This window comes from Acomys minous (genome assembly GCF_964271855.1).
Source record: "Acomys minous genome assembly, chromosome: 1".
NCBI lineage: Eukaryota > Metazoa > Chordata > Mammalia > Rodentia > Muridae > Acomys > Acomys minous.
In genome coordinates, this window is record NC_140483.1 from 67,567,302 (window position 1) to 67,586,347 (window position 19,046).

At 47.1% G+C, this 19,046-nt stretch overlaps 1 protein-coding gene across 2 annotated transcripts; it reads left to right on the forward strand.

Moving 5' to 3' along the window:
* The first annotated feature begins 430 nt into the window (after positions 1 to 430).
* On the forward strand, positions 431 to 13,286 carry LOC311596684 (5-hydroxytryptamine receptor 5B). 2 transcript variants are annotated; one of them, XM_084780384.1, is made up of 2 exons: positions 431 to 1,702; positions 11,338 to 13,286. In XM_084780384.1, the coding sequence occupies exons 1-2, from the start codon at positions 914 to 916 to the stop codon at positions 11,671 to 11,673; spliced, it is 1,125 nt and encodes a 374-aa protein (XP_084636510.1). In that variant the 5' UTR covers positions 431 to 913; the 3' UTR covers positions 11,674 to 13,286. The 2 variants fall into 2 exon arrangements, with proteins under 2 accessions (XP_084636510.1, XP_084636511.1); XM_084780385.1 differs by having other exon boundaries at positions 11,344 to 13,286.
* The last annotated feature ends 5,760 nt before the right edge of the window (positions 13,287 to 19,046 follow it).

The following is a 19,046-nucleotide window of genomic DNA, read 5'->3' on the forward strand; positions in this document are numbered from 1 at the left end:
GTGGAGGGTGAAGAGAATTTCACCTAAGTGCTTTTTTCTTTTACCCAAGCCTAGAGGAAAGTAGCTTGCTGAGCGCCTGCCATTCATGGGCAAGGCCCCTGGGTTCATCGCCAGCGCCACAAGAAATCAAAAGTTTCAACAACAAAAGCTCCGGCTTCAGCTTGGAAGAGGTAGTAGTAGAACTATTAGAAACCGAACGGAGGGAAGCGCTGGAAGTTAAGGGTGCCACACAGCTTGGAAACGTCTCTCTTCCGGATCTCTGGCAAACGGCTCAACCTGGAGCTTTCTACATAAAGCTAGGGAATACATCACTTGGGGTACAGGTAGAAACGGGGTTCCAGGCACCAATGTATTCTAACAGAGCCACCGAGACCACCAGAGGGATCTGCGGAGGTGGTAGCTACCGGATGTTAGCAACCTTCCCCAGAAGGCGCCAGCTGCTGCAATTCTCTCCGCCCCACCGCGGCCGGAGCCCGCTGAGACAGCGCTACAGCTATTGGTGGCTGTTCCAAACCGCCTCCGCCCACTTCAGCTCACACCCGCGGCCCCTTGGTTCCAGCCACCATCTAGGGAAGGTCTCTTTGAGCTATCGGTGTTCACAGGCACCGGCCCCCAGCCCTCTGCAGCCGCTTACGCTGAAGACCACAAAGGAACTGGGAAGGTTGATGCCCTGGGCAAAGCTGGACTAAAGGGATCCCACTCATTTTTCCCACGTCAACTGGAAAAAAAAAAAGTCCAGGAAAACCACCCAAAGAAACGCCAAAAGGAGGCTGCGGTTTAGAAAAAGGACCGGGTGGCGCGATTTACACTTCTTTCTGCCTCGCAGGGCATGCAGCGCCCTTCCTACTTAACCACCTACCCACAGTCCATGCAACCACGCGCACATCTGCCTAAGAGCCCAAGTCCCTGAACGATGGAAGTCTCTAACCTCTCAGGCGCCACCCCTGGCATCGGCTTTCCTCCGGGACCAGAGAGCTGCAGTGACAGCCCAAGTTCCGGCAGGGGCGTAGGATCCACCCCAGGTGGACTCATCTTGCCTGGGCGCGAGCCGCCCTTCTCTGTCTTCACCGTGCTCGTCGTGACTCTATTGGTGTTGCTGATCGCTGCCACTTTCTTATGGAATCTGCTAGTTCTTGTGACTATCCTGCGCGTCCGCGCTTTCCACCGCGTGCCACATAACTTGGTGGCCTCGACAGCCGTTTCGGACGTACTGGTAGCGGCTCTGGTGATGCCACTGAGCCTGGTGAGCGAGTTGTCGGCTGGGCGACGTTGGCTCCTAGGCAGGAGTTTGTGCCACGTGTGGATCTCCTTCGACGTGTTGTGCTGCACGGCCAGCATCTGGAACGTGGCGGCCATCGCCCTGGATCGCTACTGGACCATCACGCGCCACCTGCAGTACACGCTACGCACCCGGCGGCGAGCTTCTGCGCTCATGATCGCGGTCACTTGGGCACTGTCCGCGCTCATCGCGCTCGCCCCGCTGCTCTTTGGCTGGGGCGAAGCCTACGATGCCCGGCAGCAGCGTTGCCAGGTGAGCCAGGAGCCCTCTTATGCTGTCTTCTCCACCTGCGGAGCCTTCTACCTGCCTCTGGCGGTTGTGCTCTTCGTCTACTGGAAGATTTACAAAGCAGCCAAATTTCGATTTGGCCGGAGACGGCGAGCTGTGGTGCCCTTGCCCGCCAGCGCCACCACCACCATACAGGTAAGGGAGACTGGTTGTGAATTTGGGGATCGGGGATCATGGAAAGAAAGCAATTTAGTTTAAAAGGAAGAGTCGACAGAGTTTGGATATCGGAGCGTCAGAGGGGGAAAAATGTCGCATCTGGAGCGCGGGAGGACATGGCCATCTGGTTTTTCGAAGAGCGCGTGGGGCAACTTATCGCTTGTGTTTCTAGTGAAACCACCTGCGGGATATGCACCTGCGAAACAGTTTCTTCACTGGCACATTAGGACTAGTGCTAGAGCCTCCAAATCTCAAGTGTGTGTGTGTGTGTGTGTGTGTGTGTGTGTGTGTGTGTGTGTGTGTGTGTGTGTGTGTTGTGACAGGGTCTCATAAGGCTCATACTGGATTCCAACTTTTTATGTAGCTAAGGATAACCTTGGATTTCTAACCCTTTGGCCTCCACCAACCAAGTGGAAGATTATAGGCATGCAGCACCGTTCTCCAAGTGTGCAACGGAGGGAGAGGAAGGGTATGGAACTCTGAGTGTCCTCCATGGGAGGCAACTCGATGTACCAACTCAGCCACATCCCCAGCCCGTCTTTCCTTTTTTTCCTTTCTTTCTTTTTTTGTTTGTTTTGTTTTGTTTTTCGAGATTAGGACTCTCTGCCTTGGCTGTCCTGGACCCACTTTGTAGACCAGGCTAGCCTCGAACTCACAGAAATCCTCCTGCCTTTGCCTCCTGAGGCTAGGATTAAAGGCGTGTGCCACCACGCCTGGCCTCCATCTTTCTTATTAGCTGGGCTCTGGCAAGCAAAACAGCTCACGTGGAAAAGGCACCAGGTGAGCCTCTTCTAGCAGCTCTGACAGCCTGCGTTCTATCCCTGAGACAAATCCACTGACCACCCACGTGGGCCACACCTTACAGTCTGGAGTGGCTCCATCCACATCGGGTCTGGAGCTGCCATCATCTTGATCTCTGCAAGATTAGACTGTCCCGGACCGTGGTGGAATGTCATTTACTTTAATATAAGTAAAGACAGTCCTGTTGCTTTCACTCTTTTTTTTTTTTTAACCACTCCAAGCTCTACCTCATAGTCCAGTGACAATGTTCTGAAACTCCAGGAGCCACTTCCCAGTCTGTCTGTCTGTCTGTCTGTCTGTGTCTGTCTGTCTGTCTGTCTGTCTGTCTGTCTGTCTGTCTGTCTGTCTCTCTCTCTCTCTCTCTCTCTCTCTCTCTCTCTCTCTCTCTCTCTCTCTCTCTCTCTCTGTGTGTGTGTGTGTGTGTGTGTGTTTAAAACAAAAACTTCAGTGTCACTCCACTTTGTTTATCCCAATGCCAGAGTTGTCCCCTGGAGATTGGGAGAGAGAACTTGAGTTGTAGTTCCAATTCCATGTACTTCATTTTTCTCTTCTTAAAACAAATTAGTTACTACTTTTAATTTAATTTAAACATTAAGGCAGGCTCTCAGGTATTGCAACCTGGCCTGGAACTTCCCGAGTAACTAAGGATGACCTTGAACTTCTTCTCCTTTCTTTTCTCAAGGTACTAGAATTAAAAAGCAGTACCACCACCATGCCTGGTTTATGTAATTCTGGGAATGAAACCAATGGCTTTATGTACGTTGGGCAAGCGTTCTACTAACTGAGTCACATCCCTAGCCTTAGGGCCTACTGTAGAAGACCCGGATGAGGATTCTATGAACCCAAGGATTACAGAAATAGCTACATAGTTCTGGCTCTTGGTGCGTGGCAGAACTGGGTGAAGAAAGGATGTCTCAACAGCTCACCGGGTTAGCTGAATCAGGGGGGCTGCAGGTTCCAAGAGAGACCCTGAATCAAAAAAAAAAATATGTTGGAGAGCAATTGAGGAAGACAATTAATGTCACAGACCTCTGGACTCCACACACACACTCTACACTGCACACACACTCAAATACAATTTGTGGACCAGGAAAGGGGTCAAAATAAAAGAGACAGGAAAGGCTGTTGTTTGTTTTATTGTTCCAAATTATCCCAGATACTAAGCTACCAGACAAGTACATGAGCTTTTAAAAATAGATTCATTTTCATTTTAATTAAATGGCAGAGGAATTAAAATACAAAACAAAACACACAAACCAGGAATGTCAAGTCTATAATTGGAAAGTGTTGGAAAGGAGAGCTTTATTCAGAATTAATGATGTTCTTTGAAAGGTCCCTCGGAAATGCCTGGGGTGATTATAGCTTTTCTGTCTGGTTGCAGGGGTAGAGCTGACTTAATAGCAACATCAATCCAATTTTGCACCTAGAAAAAAATCACAGTGGAATGGATGCCCGTAAGGCTTGCCAAGCCTGATTTTATTCTTCATTTTGGTAGAAGAAACAGCATTTGTTTATTTGTTTATTTATTTATTTATGTATTTAGATTTGGTCTTGCATTGCTGGAGAGCAAACCCAGGACATGCTAAGCAAACACACTACCACTCAATACCATCCCCAGCCCTTCCTATTTACTTCTGGCACATTCCATTTAGACAGGTGATACGAAGAGGTGGAAGAGCCGCTGGCTAGCTCATTAGAAGTAGCCTATGATGGGGAGGAAGAGCTCCAGAAGGCAGGGCCAGCATTGTGCTGAGTTATTCTTTAGTGGTAGGGTCTAGGGGGAAACCCTCCTTCACTCTGGACCTCAACTTCTAATAGGCACAGCCTTATCTCTGGTGTGGTTTGAGTGGGAAAAGTCCCCCACAGGCTCCCAGCTGGGGATGCTGTTTGGGGAGGTTGCAAAGACTTTAAGAGACAGAGCCTCCCTAGAAGAAATGGGTCACTTGGAATGGGCCATGGCCTCCCAGCCCTGCGTTCCTCCCATGTTTTGCTTCATGACAGAGGGTGAAGTGGGAGCCAGACACCTCCCACTCTTGTCATCATGGCTTCCCCACCAAGACTGCATCTGAGAACCATAGGCAAACATAAACCTCCCTCCTTTAAGTTGCTTCTTGTGAGATATTTTGGTCAGAGAAACCAGAAAAAAAATATTTAATACCACATGGTGGTTAGTTAGATAGTTAATTAGTCAGTCAGTCAGTCAGTTTGTTATTTAGTTAGTTAATTTTGAGATACTGCCTCTCTATGTAGCCCTGGCTGTCCTGGAACTGTCTATGTAGACCAGGCTGGCCTTGAACTCACAGAGATCTGCCTGTCTCTGCCTGCCAAGAGCTGGGATTAAAGGTGTGCACCACCCACATCTGCCTGGTGGTTAGTTCTTAGCAGCCAACTTTGATAATACCTAAGATAACGTGGGAAGAGAGTCTTAATTGAGAAATTGTCTGGATTAGGTTGGCCCATGGGCATATCTTTTGAGGATTTTCTTAAGTCATTGATGTGGGAAGACACAGCCCACTTTTGGTGGCCCCATTCCCTAGGCAGGGGTCCTAAACTGTGTAAAGAGAAGCAAGCAAGCAAGCACACGTGCATTTATCTGTCTTTGCTCTGGACTGTGGATATGATGTGACTTGTCACTTCCAGCTTCTGCCCCTGTGACTCCCGTACTATGACAGGTGGAACCTGGAATCATAAGACCAATGCATAGCTTTCCTTCCTAAGTTTTTTGTTTGTGTGTTTCTCTTGTTTGGTTTTGTTTGTTTGGTCAGCATGTTGTATGACAACAGTGGAAACAAAACCAGGATGCACAGTATGTATCGTAGTACCTTGCTGACTGTCTAAGACTGCCTTTATTCCGGGACCAGGTGAACCTAACGCTGAAACAAATGTGACCTGACCTCAGTTACTGTGTGTGCTGACACTTAGGAAGGGAATTCCTAAGCATTAACTCTGTGGATCTTTAGCCTTTGCAGAGCTACCAGCTCTCAGCATCAACAATGAAATCCACCTAAATATTAGAATTGCAACATGCGTACTTTATCCAAGAGTTTAGCCAAGTGTGTGTGTGTGTGTGTGTGTGTGTGTGTGTGTGTGTGTGTGTGTGTGTATGTGTGTGTGTGCTTTACTTCACTGACAGGAGGACTTATTTGTATCAGGCTAACTGTGTTCTGCTTTTGTTTTTAACAAGAAAACATCCTTATTTGCATACCTTCTTCTCCTCATGAGAAGCAGCTGAGAAAATTTCCTGTTTTGGGTTGTCAGACATGCTAGGCATCCTCTGTTTATCATGGCTGATATTTTGGGATGAAGTGTTTCAAGCCTGGAGTTTGGGTGTTGCAGAGCAGACAAAGCCCCGGGTGAGCCAATCCTTGGTCTGGCATCTCTGGTTACAAATAGCTACTCCAGGGGTTAGGGAGATGGCTCTGTCAATAAACTGCTTTCAGTAGAAGCCCGGGACCTGAGTTGGACCCCGGAATCATGAAAAATGGCTGAAGGTAGTTGTGTGCGTTTGTAATCTCAGTGGAAGGAAGATGGAGACAAGTGGCTGCTGGGACTCACTGGCTGGACAGTCTAGCCTGCTTGGCTAGCTCTAAGTCAGTGCAAAACCCCACTTAAAAACCAGGATGTAGCAAGGAGACCATTTTCTGTATCATCTTCAGCCTGCCTGCACGTAGGTGATAACCCACCCTGGAGGTCAGGACAGGAGCTTTGTTTTCTTTCTTTCTTTTTTTTTAAAGATGTCTTTATTGTATATGACTGCTTTATCTGCAGAAGAGGGCATCAGATAACATTATAGATGGTTGTGAGCCACCATGTGGTTTCTGGGAATTGAACTCAGGACCTCTGGAAGAGCAGGCGATGCCCTTAACCACTGAGCCATCTCTCTAGCCCAACATGGAGGTGTCGTGTTGATGTTTATGAAGTTTCAGACTTAGGGGCATTTTGATTTTTGGGGTTTTGCAGTAGAGCTTGTGGTCTCGTAAGATTGTACAGGGTTGATGTGAGCATGCGTTAGTGGTGTTTAGTCCGGTGGTGAGTGCTCCCCACAGCCCCTTTCCATTTCCCTGTGCGGATGCTGAGGAAGATAACCATGGTTGTTTTCTTTTGAGGTCCGCTTTTTTTTCCAGACAGGGTCTATCATTGCCTTCGCATTCACCAAGTAGACTAGGCTGGCTAGCCAGCTGAACCCCAGGAATCCACTTGCCACCACCACCAGGTCCCGGGGTTACAGATGCACACGACCATACCCTGGAGTTACAGATGCACACACCATGCCCTGCTTTGTCTTTCTGTTTTCTAATGGCCATCACATTTTGTTTTTGTTTGTTTGTTTGTTTGTTTTTTTATTTTTTATTTTTTTACTTTTGGCCATCACATTTTGAAGTGGACAAGTGAAAATGAATTATCATCTGCAATTGATCCTTCCTTGCCTCTCTCCTTTCTCTCTCCTCTTTCTTTCATTACTGACCAGTGAACCTAGGGCCTTCTGTATGCTATTCAAACTTTGAGTTACATCCCCAGCCCTTTATAATTTCTTTGAGGTTGCTTCTGGCAGGTCCCTTGCCTTCCAGTGTTGGAAGTGTTGGGGGTGCTGTGCTCAGATCAGAATGCTGTGAACACCCAGCTTCTGAGCGCACATCACACATTTCGGTAGGACAAGGATGGACTCAGCTCCCTGCATCCCTAGTGGAGCTGGTCTATTTTAAATGAATGGATTTAATCAGTATGCTTGGACAGCATACTGAAGAGATGGCTAAGCATTACCTGGAGGATTTAATCTAGGCAAAGCATAATTATTACATTATTTATAAGGAGTCCACTTACCATAGCAGTTACACAATATGAGCGAGTTTGAGATCAGCCTGGCAAAGCGAGGCCCTATCTCAAAAAGAAAACCCATACATCATTGTGTTTTATTTCCCTCTCTCCTCCTATTCTCCCTATGTCCCTCCCCTTCCAAATTTATGGGACCTCCTCTTCCTTGGCTGCTGTTGTTACACTTACATATAAACAAATAAATAGTTAAACTCTACCTGCCCAGTCCATTCACTGTTGACTGTGTGTAAGTATCTAATATCTTGGTATTAGATAACCAATCTAACTCCTGGGAAGATTACTTCTTTCTCTCTCAACATTGTTAATTGCTCGTAGCTCTTCATCTAGGGATGGCACCCCATGGATTCCCTCAGTCCATGTTGGCATACCAAGTACTGTTGGGGTTGTTCAGGTCTTGTGTAGGAGGCCATGTTGTTGACATTTTGTGGGCAGAGCTCCCCTGTCATAGCTAGAAGGCGTACTCTCACAGCAGATTTCCTGGTCCTCTCGCTCTTACAGTCTTTCCACCCCTCTCTCCTCAATATTCCCCCAAGCCTTTGGTGTAGGAATTGTGTTGCAGATCTACCAACTGGAGCTGTGTGTCACATGGTCACCTATTGTTTGCGTTTTGCCGAGTTGTTGCTCTCAATAATGGCCTCCTGCTGCTGCAAAATCCATCCCTTCATTGAGCGATGAGTTGTCCACTTATCTGGGTCCTTACCCAGATTTTATGTTTGTGTCCCGTTATTTAATTTTGGAGACAGGGTCTCGAGTATTTCAAGGAAACCTCAAGCCCACTAATGTAGTTGAGGACGACTGATCCTTCAGCCTTCATCTCCTGAGCTCTGGGATCGCACAGTGTGCTGCATGCCGGGAGTACACGTGCCTGCATTATCTAGACAATCCCTCATGGACGTGCTCTTCCTTCACATGTGATTATGGACTGCATCTAGCCTATAATTTAACCACCACAATATACTATACATGTAGATTTATTACTGGGCTCTCCGTGTGCCACTGATCCATTGTATTTATATGTTCTGCCAGCATAACGTACTCTTGGTTATTAAAGCATTATAGCATTTTTTTTTTAAATGCTTACTTGTATTTCTGTGTATGACATATCTCTGCCTGATTATTTGTATATGTGTTCAGATTATGTACAGAGGCCAGCAAAAGGCATCAGATCCCCTGTAACTGGAGTTATGGGTAATTTAACTGGGTGCAGGAAACTGAATTCCAGACCGCTGGAAAAGCAGCAAGCTCTCTTAACCACTAAGCCATAGACCCAGTCCCTAATAGTGTGTTTTGAAGTTGAGTAACACTAATCCTTCAAGTTTGTGTTTCTCCTTCAATACTGCTTATGTAGATTTATAACTTCGGAAGCGAGATGGAAAGAAGAAAAGAGTCAGAGTAGAAATTTAAAAAGCTAGAAACCAATGGAGAAAAATCAGTAAATCAAGAAGCTAGTTTTTAAAAGTGACCAGTTAAAAAGAAAAATTTTAGGGGCTGGAGAGATGGCTCAGTGGTTAAGAGCGCTGCCTGCTCTTCTAGAGGTCCTGAGTTCAATTCCCAGCAACCACATGATAGCTCACAACCATCTATAATGTAATCTGGTACCCTCTTCTGCAGATAAAGTACTCATACGCAATAAATAAAATAAATAAATCTTCTTTTTTTTTTTAAAGAAAAATTTTAGACAGGCTGAGGAAAAATGGCGGCAATTGAGTTCAGAAATGAAAAAGAGGACATCATTATAGATCATTAAAAGATTAATCAGGGCTGGGGAGATGGCTAAGTTGGTAAAGGGCTTGCTGTATGTGATGGTTACCTTTTTGTCAACTGGACACAAACCTAGAGTCACCTGGCAAGAGGGAGCCACATATAAAGAAATACCCCAGCATCTCTGGTCTGTGGTCGTTCCTGTGAGAGATTGTCTTGGTTGATGATTGGTGTTGCAGGTCCTGGACCCCTGGAGGCAGCACCATCCCTGGGCAAGTGTGGGCCTGGGCTGTATCCGTAAGCCTCAGTCCTCCATGGTTTCTGCTTCAGTTCCCGTTGTGTTCCTGCCCCAACTTTCTTTAGGGATTGACACTTCACCTGGAAGTGTAAGCCAAATAAATCCTTTCCTCCTCAAGGTGCTGTTGATCGGAATGTTTTATCACAGCAGCAGAAAAGCAGACTAGGACAGCAGACAAGCATGAGGATCTGAGTTCAAACCCCAGATCCCACAGAAGACTTGTTACGGGGTTGATGCCCTGAACTGTAAACTTCATTAATCCTTACTGGTCTCACCTCTCCTCAGGTGGGACTGTAAGGTGAAAGGGTGTTTGAGTTGGATGTTTATCTTCTCTAGGGTAGATAAGACTGTGCTAAGCCTTGTTCAGAACAATGAAATGATCTGATGGATTTCAAAACAGATCTTGCTATCACCTGCAGAGTATTTGCTTCAGGAACTGGCATATTCCTGAAGGCATGAGCTTAGAGAAGTGTATATTTCACTGAGTGAGTTCTTCTGTGGCGGTTTATGCTTCTTTGTGTGTGTGCATCCATGGACGTGTGGAGGCTGAAGGTTGGTGTTAGGCATCTTCCTTAGTCACTTTGCACCACATTTCTTAAAATTATTTATGTGTCTGTGTGTGTGTCTGTATCTGTGTGTGTGTGTGTGTGTGTGTGTGTGTCTGTGTGTCTGTGTGTGTCTGTCTGTGTGCCTGTGTCTGTGTCTATGTGTGTGTCTGTGTGTGTGTCTGTGTCTGTGTGTGTGTCTGTGTGCCTGTGTCTGTGTGTCTGTCTGTCTGTATGCCTGTGTCTGTGTCTATGTGTGTGTGTGTGTGTCTGTGTGTGGGTCTATGTGTGTGTCTGTGTGTGTGTGTGTCTGTGTGTGTCTGTGTGTATGTCTGTGTGTGCGTCTGTGTGTGTGTCTGTGTGTGTATCTGTGTGTGTGTCTGTGTCTATGTCTGTGTAAGTATGCATATCTATGCCTGTGTGCATAGGCAAGATGAGGGCACCAGGCGGCCTCCCCCTTTACTCTCTATCTGGTCCTTTAAGGAGGTCATCCCCTGAACCTGGGGTTCTGGTTTTTCAGCTAGGCTGGAAGCTAGTAAGCTCAGCAATCCTTGTGTCTCTGCCCCCTCAGGTCTGCTGTCGCAGGCATAGCTAAAACACTGGCCTCTAAAGTACAGTCCTCGTACCTAGGATGCGGGTGTAAACTACAGTGGTCTGAACTGCTGAGCCACCTCCCAGCCCTCTTCACCTTGTTTTTTGTTTTTAAACAGGCTTTCTCACTGACCCTGGAGCTCATTAGTTTGGCTAGAGGATAGACAGTAAGCCATAGAGATCCTCCTGACCCACCTCCCCACACTCCCCATTATAAGCAATGTCACTATGCCTGGAATTTTTAGCTAGGTTCTGGTTATTCCACCCCCCCACCTCCTACATCTGGAGCTTTTAACACTCAGATATGTCCATGCTGAGCTTGTCGGTCACACTTGCAATTTCCTGCCCCTGTGCACTGGTTCCTGCTAGTGGATGCCTGTTCCCCACAGCTGTGTGTCTCTGTGTTCACCACTCTCTAACAGCCCCTGAGCCTTGTGACCTCACCTCTCTAACAAAACTCAGAAATTGCTGACTCCCCCACCCCACCCCCCACCCCAGTTTGGCCTTTTGATTGTTCTGTTATTTTTTTAAAATATATTTTATTAATTTATTCATATTACATCTAAATTGTTATCCCATCCCTTGTATCCTCCCTCCCTACCATTTTCCCCTTACTCCCCTCTCCTATGACTGTGACTGAGGAGGACCTCATCCCCCTGTACATGCTCATAGGGTATCAAGTCTCTTCTTGGTAACCTGCTGTCCTTCCTCTGAGGGCCACCAGGCCACCCCATCCAGGGGACGTGGTCAAATATTGGACACCAGAGTTCATGGACATTCTCCACAGTTGAGTGGAGAGTTGGGTCTGTTCTGTTATTTTAATTCCATCTTTCCTCTGTCCCAAGGCAAAGGAGGCACCTCAGGAGGCTGAGATGGTATTCACAAGTCGCGGCAGAGCAACCGTGACCTTCCAGCCAAGCGGAGACTCATGGCGGGAGCAGAAGGAGAAGCGGGCAGCCGTGATGGTGGGGATCCTGATTGGCGTGTTCGTGCTGTGTTGGATTCCCTTCTTCCTGACGGAGCTCATCGGCCCGCTCTGTGCCTGCAGCCTGCCACCCATCTGGAAAAGCATCTTCCTGTGGCTTGGCTATTCCAATTCCTTCTTCAACCCCTTAATTTACACAGCCTTTAATAAGAACTACAACAACGCCTTCAAGAGCCTCTTCTCTAAGCAGAGATAAGGAGGATTGGGGAGACACAAGGGAAGGGCCCGGGGAGATCAAGGGGATCTCAGCTCCCCCAGAGAATGGGCCTTCTCCTCCCGTGGCACATTAATGACACTTTGAATGTCACAGCATTGGGCCTGGAGTGTTGAGGAGATCTCATGAAGGTGGCAACTGTCTGGCACACAGACCTATATGCCTTCTACAGAAGGACGGGACGGGCAGATGTCACTGGTGAACTGTGGTACATTTCTGCACCAGACAGAAACCCTGCCGAACCCTTTCAGGATGTATTTTCCGTGTTACTGACAATTTGTTAGGGTTTGACATGTGACAAAGCTGATGTGCATTTGCTTTATTTAATACTGTGTCTCTCAGGGCCTTTCCTGAGACTGTCTCGTTGACGTGGCATCTCCTCTATCCTTTATCCCCTAGAGGAGCTCACCTTTCCTTTTTTTCTTTTTTAAAAATTTGTTCATTTTACGTCCTGATTATATCCCCCTCCTTTGTTGCCGCCTGGCTCCACCCTCCCTCCTTCTCTCCCTCCCTCCCTCTCTTCCTCCCTCTCATAGTCCTCAGAAAGAGGAGCCCTCTCCCCCCAACATCTGACCTCAGCCTACCAAGTCTCATCTGGACTACCTGTATCCTCTTCCTCTGTGGCCTGGCAAGTCTGCCCACCAGGGGGAAGTGATCCATGAGTGGGCACCAGAGTCCACATCAGAAGTAGTCCTTACTCCCCATATTATGGGACCCACAGGGAGACTATTCTGCCTATCTACTACATCTGAGCAGAGGGTCTAGGTCCTCACCATGCATGGTCCTTGGTTGGTGCCTCAGTCTCTGCAGCATCCCCCTTCTCTGCCCCAATTTGTTGGCTCCATTGGTCTCCTTGTGGGGCTCCTGACCCCTCCAGGTCCTTCTGTCCCCCAACTCTTCCATAAGACTCCCTGCGCTCCACCCCGAAGTTTGGCTGTGAGTCTCAGCATCTGATTGGGTAACTGGCTGGGTGGAGTCTTTCAGAGGACCTCCATGGTAGGCTCCCTTCCTGGTCCTTCTCCTCAACTGCTCCCAGTGTCTATTCTATTTGTCCTTCTGTATATACCATGTGTATCTTTCTGGGTCTGGGTTACCTCACTCAGGAAGATCATTTCTAGTTCCATCCATTTGCCTGCAAACTTCGTGGTTTCCTTGTTTTTAATAGCTGAATAGTATTCCACTGTGTAAACATACCACAGTTTCCGTATTCATTCTCCGGTTGAAGGACATCTAGGCTGTTTCCAGATGCTGGCTATTACAAATAAAGCTAAGTTCACCTTTCTTAGGCTCCTACACATCCTCAACAGGGCAATGACTCTCAGTTAGGGAACAGATGAGCCTCACCTGAAGCCTTGTTAAAAAGCGATCCATGCAGATATCTCCAAGATGGCTCGGTAGATGAAGGCACCTGCCATTGAGCCTGGTGGCCACAGATAGTGGAAGGAAAAAAGAAAACTAACTACTGCCGTAACTTGTCTCTGACCTCCTGATATGTGCCAGCGGCCCTCTCCGCCATGGGCATGCCAAATACATAATGCATATAATTTGAAAATAGACAGTGTTCAGTAATTCATACTGACTGATCAGACTCCCAAAGAGGTCTGTCAGTATAACATTGCAGTGTTTTAATGGGTTTTTCTATCTAGTTTTTGTTGTTACTTTTTGAGACAGGGTCTCCTGTGTAGCTTTGGCTGAGCTGAGGCTTACTATGTCGACCAGGCAGGCCTTTAATAGAGACCCACCTGCCTCTCCATCTGTCTCCCAAGGGCTGGGATTAAAGGCCTGCATATCATTATGCAAGCTTTTTTTCCCCCCTTTTTAACATTTTAGTCCATGTGAAATACTTCCAGGTGTTTACATTACTCTTTAAAGTTTTGACTCCTTTAAGATTTATTTTTAAGCCAGACACAGTGGCACACACCTATAATCCCAGCACTCTGCGAGGCAGAGGCAGGCGGATCACTGTGATTTCGAGGCTAGCCTGCTCCACAAAGCAAGTCCAGGATAGCCAAGGCTACACAGAGAAACCTTGAAACAAAACAATTTTGCTTTATTCTTACCGATGTGCGTGGGTGTGCGCTGGTGTCTGCAGGGACTAGAAGAGGATGTCTGATCTTCCGGAGCTGGAGTTACAGGCAGTTCTAAGCTGCCACATGTGAATGCTGGGAAGTGAACTCGGGTCCTCTGCAAGAATCCGTGCTTTTAACTGCTGAGCCATCTCTCAGGCTCCTTGCTTTGCTCTTTAGTCCAGTTAAATGGGCATTTCTGGGGGATGCAACTGGACCCATATTTGTCACCTTGTACAAAACTCAAATCCCCAGAGGGAAAAAGGATAAAATGCCGACTCAGTAAAGCTAGTAGGAGAAAAGCTGGGCTTGTTTTATTTATACCAATGCTTCTTACACCATGCCTGTAATATTTCTAAATACCATTTTCATAAAAAGTCAGATGCTTCTGTGCTATGATACACTATGGAATACTATTCAGCTATTAAAAACAAGGAATTCCTGAAATTTGTGGATAAATGGATTGAGCTAGAAATGATCATAATGAGTGAGTTAACCCAGAAGCAGAAAGACTCAAATGGTATATACTCACTTATATCTGCATACTAGCCCAAGGGGCATGTCCCACGAAAGCCTTCACTTACCAGGAAACTGAGACAGAGGGGAGGACATTCTATTGGGACTCTAGATGAGAGAAGCATGGGAGAATGGCAAAGTAGAAGGATCCAGAGGGTCCTAGAAGCCTACAAGTAGAACATTATGATAGGCAGATTTGGGCACAGGGGTCCCGCTCAAACTAAGGCACCAGCCAAGGACAATGCAGGCGGTAAACCTTAAACCCCTACCCAGATCTAGACAATGGACAGAACACTCTCCACAGTAGAGTGGAGAGTGGGATATGATTTTCTCACATATTCTGGTGCCTCACCTTTGACCATGTCCCCTGGAGGGGGAGACCTGGTGGCACTCAGAGGAAGGATAGCAGGTTACCAAGAAGAGACTTGATACCCTATGATCATATAGAGGGGGAGGTAATCCCCCTCAGGAACAGTCATAGGGGAGGGGAATAAGGGAAAAATGGGAGGGAGGGAAGAATGGGATGATACAAGGGATGGGATAACCATTGAGATGTAACAAGAATAAATTAATAAAGGAGAAAAAAAAAAAAAGTCTGCTGACGCCTCAGGGGCAGAAGCCCAAAGTGGGAACAGAGAAGGACATAGTAGGAGGTAAGGAAAACAGAGCTGGGGAAATGGCTCAAGACAAAGTGCTCGCCATGAAATCCTACAGACATGAGTTTGAATCACCAGAACCCAAATAAAGCTAAACACAGAAGTGTGTGTCTGTAATCCCAGCATTCCTATGGTGAGGGTCCCTGGAAGCTTCCGGGTGAGCCAGCCTGAAGTATGGGGCAGCAAGCTGAAGGTGAGGACTGGCATCCAAGTTTACCCTCTGACCTCCACACACACTGTGGCAAGTGCTCATCTCCTCTTACACACACACACACACACACACACACACACACACACACACACACACACACATTAGGGGCTGGGAATGTAGCTGAGTTAGTAGTGAGCTTTTCTATCATGCACAGGTCATGCATTTTATACCTATCACCACATACAACAAGGATCCCACGGAGGTAGAATCAGGCAGATCAGGAGTCTGCTGCCCCTAGACTTTGCCCAGATCTTGAGATTCCCCAAAAAGAACCAGAAAGATTCAGCTCAAGCTGGATCGTGCCTGACACCCAGTCAAAAGTATCAGGAAAGCCACCTCGGCCGTTGGCCTGGGAGCTTTTTATAGGTTCCTCACCTCCCAGTGCCCCCTAAGCCAGGGGGATCCTAGTTAACATAAGGGGGTCTGATGTCCAAGGGCTACAGAAAAAGGCACCAAGACCACCCATGGATTAACCCTCTCTGTTCTCTTGGTTCACCATTTTGGTCAGGGAAGTGTCTTCTTAATAATCTCATCTCTGGGGGTGGGGGGATGGGGGTGGGGGTGCGGGTCAGTTGCTATCAGCTAACACTATCTCTGATGTTTAAAAAATTTTTATATTAATTTATTCAGATCACATCTAAATTGTTATCTCCTCACTTTTATCTTCCCATTCTTCCCTCCCCTCCCTCTTTCACCCTTTTCCCCTCCCCTAGGTCTGTGACAGAAGGGGACTTTTTTCCCCACCATAAGGTCACAGCCTATCAGGTCTCATCCTGGTAGCCTGCTTATCCTTTTTCTGAGTGCCACCTGGCCTCCCCACCAAGGGGAAGTGGTCAAATAGGGGTCACCAGAGTTCATGTCAGAGTCAGTCCCTGCTCTTCATACAACTGTGGAGAATGTCCTGTCCATTGGCTAGATCTGAATAGGGGGTCAATGTTTACTGCTTGTATTGTCCTTGGTTGGTGCAGTAATTTGAGTAGGGCCCCTGGGTTCAGATCTGCCCATCATGATATTTTTCTTGTGGGTTTCTAGGACCCTCTGGATCCTTCTATTTCCCCCTTCTCCCATATTTCCCTCACCTAGAGTCCCAATAGGAAGTCTCTGCATCTATCCCAATCTCCTGGTAAGTGAAGACTTTCATGGACCATCCCTTGTCCAATTATAAGTAAGTATATACCATATGAGTCTTTCTGGGTCTGGGTTAACTCGCTCAGGATGATCATTTCTAGTTCTACCATTTGCACATAAATGTCAGGATTTTCTTGTTTTTAATAGCTGAGTAGTATTCCATAGTGTAAATGTACTACCGTTTCTTTATCCATTCTTTGACCGAGGGACATCTAGGTTGTTTCCAGGTTCTGGCTATTAAGAACATGGTTGAGCATATGACCTTGCTGTGTGGTGTAGCATCTTTTGGGTATATTCCAAGAAGTGGAATACCTGGGTCTTGAGGTAGCCCTATCCCCAGTTTTCTGAGAAAGCACCAGATTGATTTCCAAAGTGTTTGTACAAATTTGCACTCCCACTAGCAATGAAGGAGTGTTCCCCTTTCTCCACATCCTTGTCAGCATGCACTGTCACTTGCAATCCCTATCAAAATACCTACACAGTTTTTTAAAGACATTGAAAGATCCAACTATATAGGGAGTTCAAGCCTGAGACCCTGTCTCAAATACACACATACACACACACACACACACACACACACACACACACACACACCAGGCAGGAAGTGGTCTTAAGAAACTGCTGTCTAGCCATATTAATTATATTATTATAGTGATCTTGTCACTGGGTCTTCTACAGCTGCCCTTACCTTCTTGCAGCCAATCATCTCCAGAGGGAGCCCCACTAGAGTTGCTTTCCTCTTAAAACCCACAGTGGCTTTTCAAACTCACTGGGACATGTGTCTTTTTACTCATGAGAGGCACCAGGTCTCCACGTACCTCTGTCCTTGGTCAGTGGCTGAGGCCTTCCCTAGCACTCCAGGATCCTTGTTTTAACCATCACATCAAAGTGGCTGATGGAGCGCCTTCTTCATGTGTGCCTTCACTTCCCTGTAGTCTCTCCGGGAAGGCAGGTTCTCGTCCGCCCTCTTTACCACTGTGCCAGTGCCTGACACTGCCACTTGAATGTATTGGTGAACACTGAAGAGCCTCACTGAGCAGGAGCACAGAAGCAAACGGTCCCCTGGTTGGCTCGGAATCTTACCACACCTCCGGGAATCCTGGATTGCCATCTTTTAACTCAGCCAAGGTCCGAGTCAAGATGTCCTTGCTCAGTCTCCGAATGACTGATGCTACTCAAATTCTCTCTCTTTCTACCCCTTGAAAAAAACAGGAAGGGTGGAAGGAGCTCCCTTGATGCCTCTCTTGCTTATGTAGCAGGGATCCTGTCTTTGCTGGGGTTGTTAGCAGTGTCCCCGAACATGTCACAGCTGCTTTGGACATTTGTTTAGGCATCAACTGAGCAAGTACAGGATTCCCCTGTTTCAGAAAAGTAGTGTTTGGGCTGGAGAGGGTCTGAGGTTAAGGATGATTCTGGTCTTGCATGTCAGGTGGCTGACATGTCCTGTAACTCAAGCTCCTGGGGTTTATCTAGTGTTCTTTCCTGGTACACAGGACACACACACACACACACACACACACACACACACACACACACACACACACAGAGAGAGAGAGAGAGAGAGAGAGAGAGAGAGAGAGAGAGAGAGAGAGAGAGAGAATAAACTATAGGTTGTGGTCCAGCTAGCCCAACAATGGCTGCCTAAGAATGGAAGGTCCAAGACTCCAGCAGTTGCTCAGTCCATGTAGCTGGATGTCTCAGCTGGTCTTCAGGATATAGCAGAATCCCACAGAAATAGGCTCTAATGCCAGTGAAGGAAGTTTTTACCAGTGAGAGCAAGCAGGCAAAGAGAGCGAGAGAGAAGAGGAGGAGGGAGAGTGGGAAGACAGCTCCCTTCTTCCACATCCATTGTATAGGCTACAGGCAAAAGTTGTGGTAGAAATTAAAGGTTAATCTTCTCACCTTAAAAGTCCTAGAAACCTACAAGAAGAACATTATGATGGGCAGATCTGGGCCCAGGGGTCCTGCTCAAACTATGGCACCAGCCAAAGACAATACGTGCAGTAAACTTTGAACCCCTACCCAGATCTACCCAATGGACAGGACATTCTCCACAGTTGAGTGGAGAGTGTGGTCTGACTTTCACATGAACTCTGGTGCCCCATATTTGACCATGTCCTCTGGATGGGGAGGCCTTGGTGGCACTCACAGGAAGGATAGCAGGCTACCAAGAAGAGACTTGATACCCTATGAGCATATATAGGGGGAGGAGGTCCCCTTCAGTCACAGTCATAGGGGAAGGGAGTAAGGGGAAAATTGGAGGGAGGGAGGAATGGGAGGATACACGGGATGGGATAACAATTTAGATGTAATATGAATAAATTAATAAACTATATTTAAAAATAGATCTGGATAGGAAGTGGGTCTTCCCACGTCAAGTGATTTAATTAAGAAAAAGTCCTTCTCAGGTGTGCATGGTCTTTTGGGTTTTAGTTAATTCCAGATGTGGTCAAGTTGACATCCAGGAACAGCTACCACATTGCTTCTGGCCCTAGGGCTTTGCTTTTGTTAAGAAAAAAGATTAGCTGGGTGTGGTGGTCCAAGACTTTACTCCCAGCCTTGGGGAGGTAGAGGCAGGCAGATCTCTGAGTTCCAGGCAGCCAGGGCTACAGAGAAACCCTGGCTCGAAAAACTCACCACCCCCAAAGAAAATACCCCTCCCCAAAGGGTAAAAACAGGTTTATGGAGGGATGGGGAGGTAGCTCAGTTGGTAGAAGGAAGAAGCTCTGGGTTCATTGCCAGTTCGGCATAAACTGGATATGGTGACAAACCTGTAAT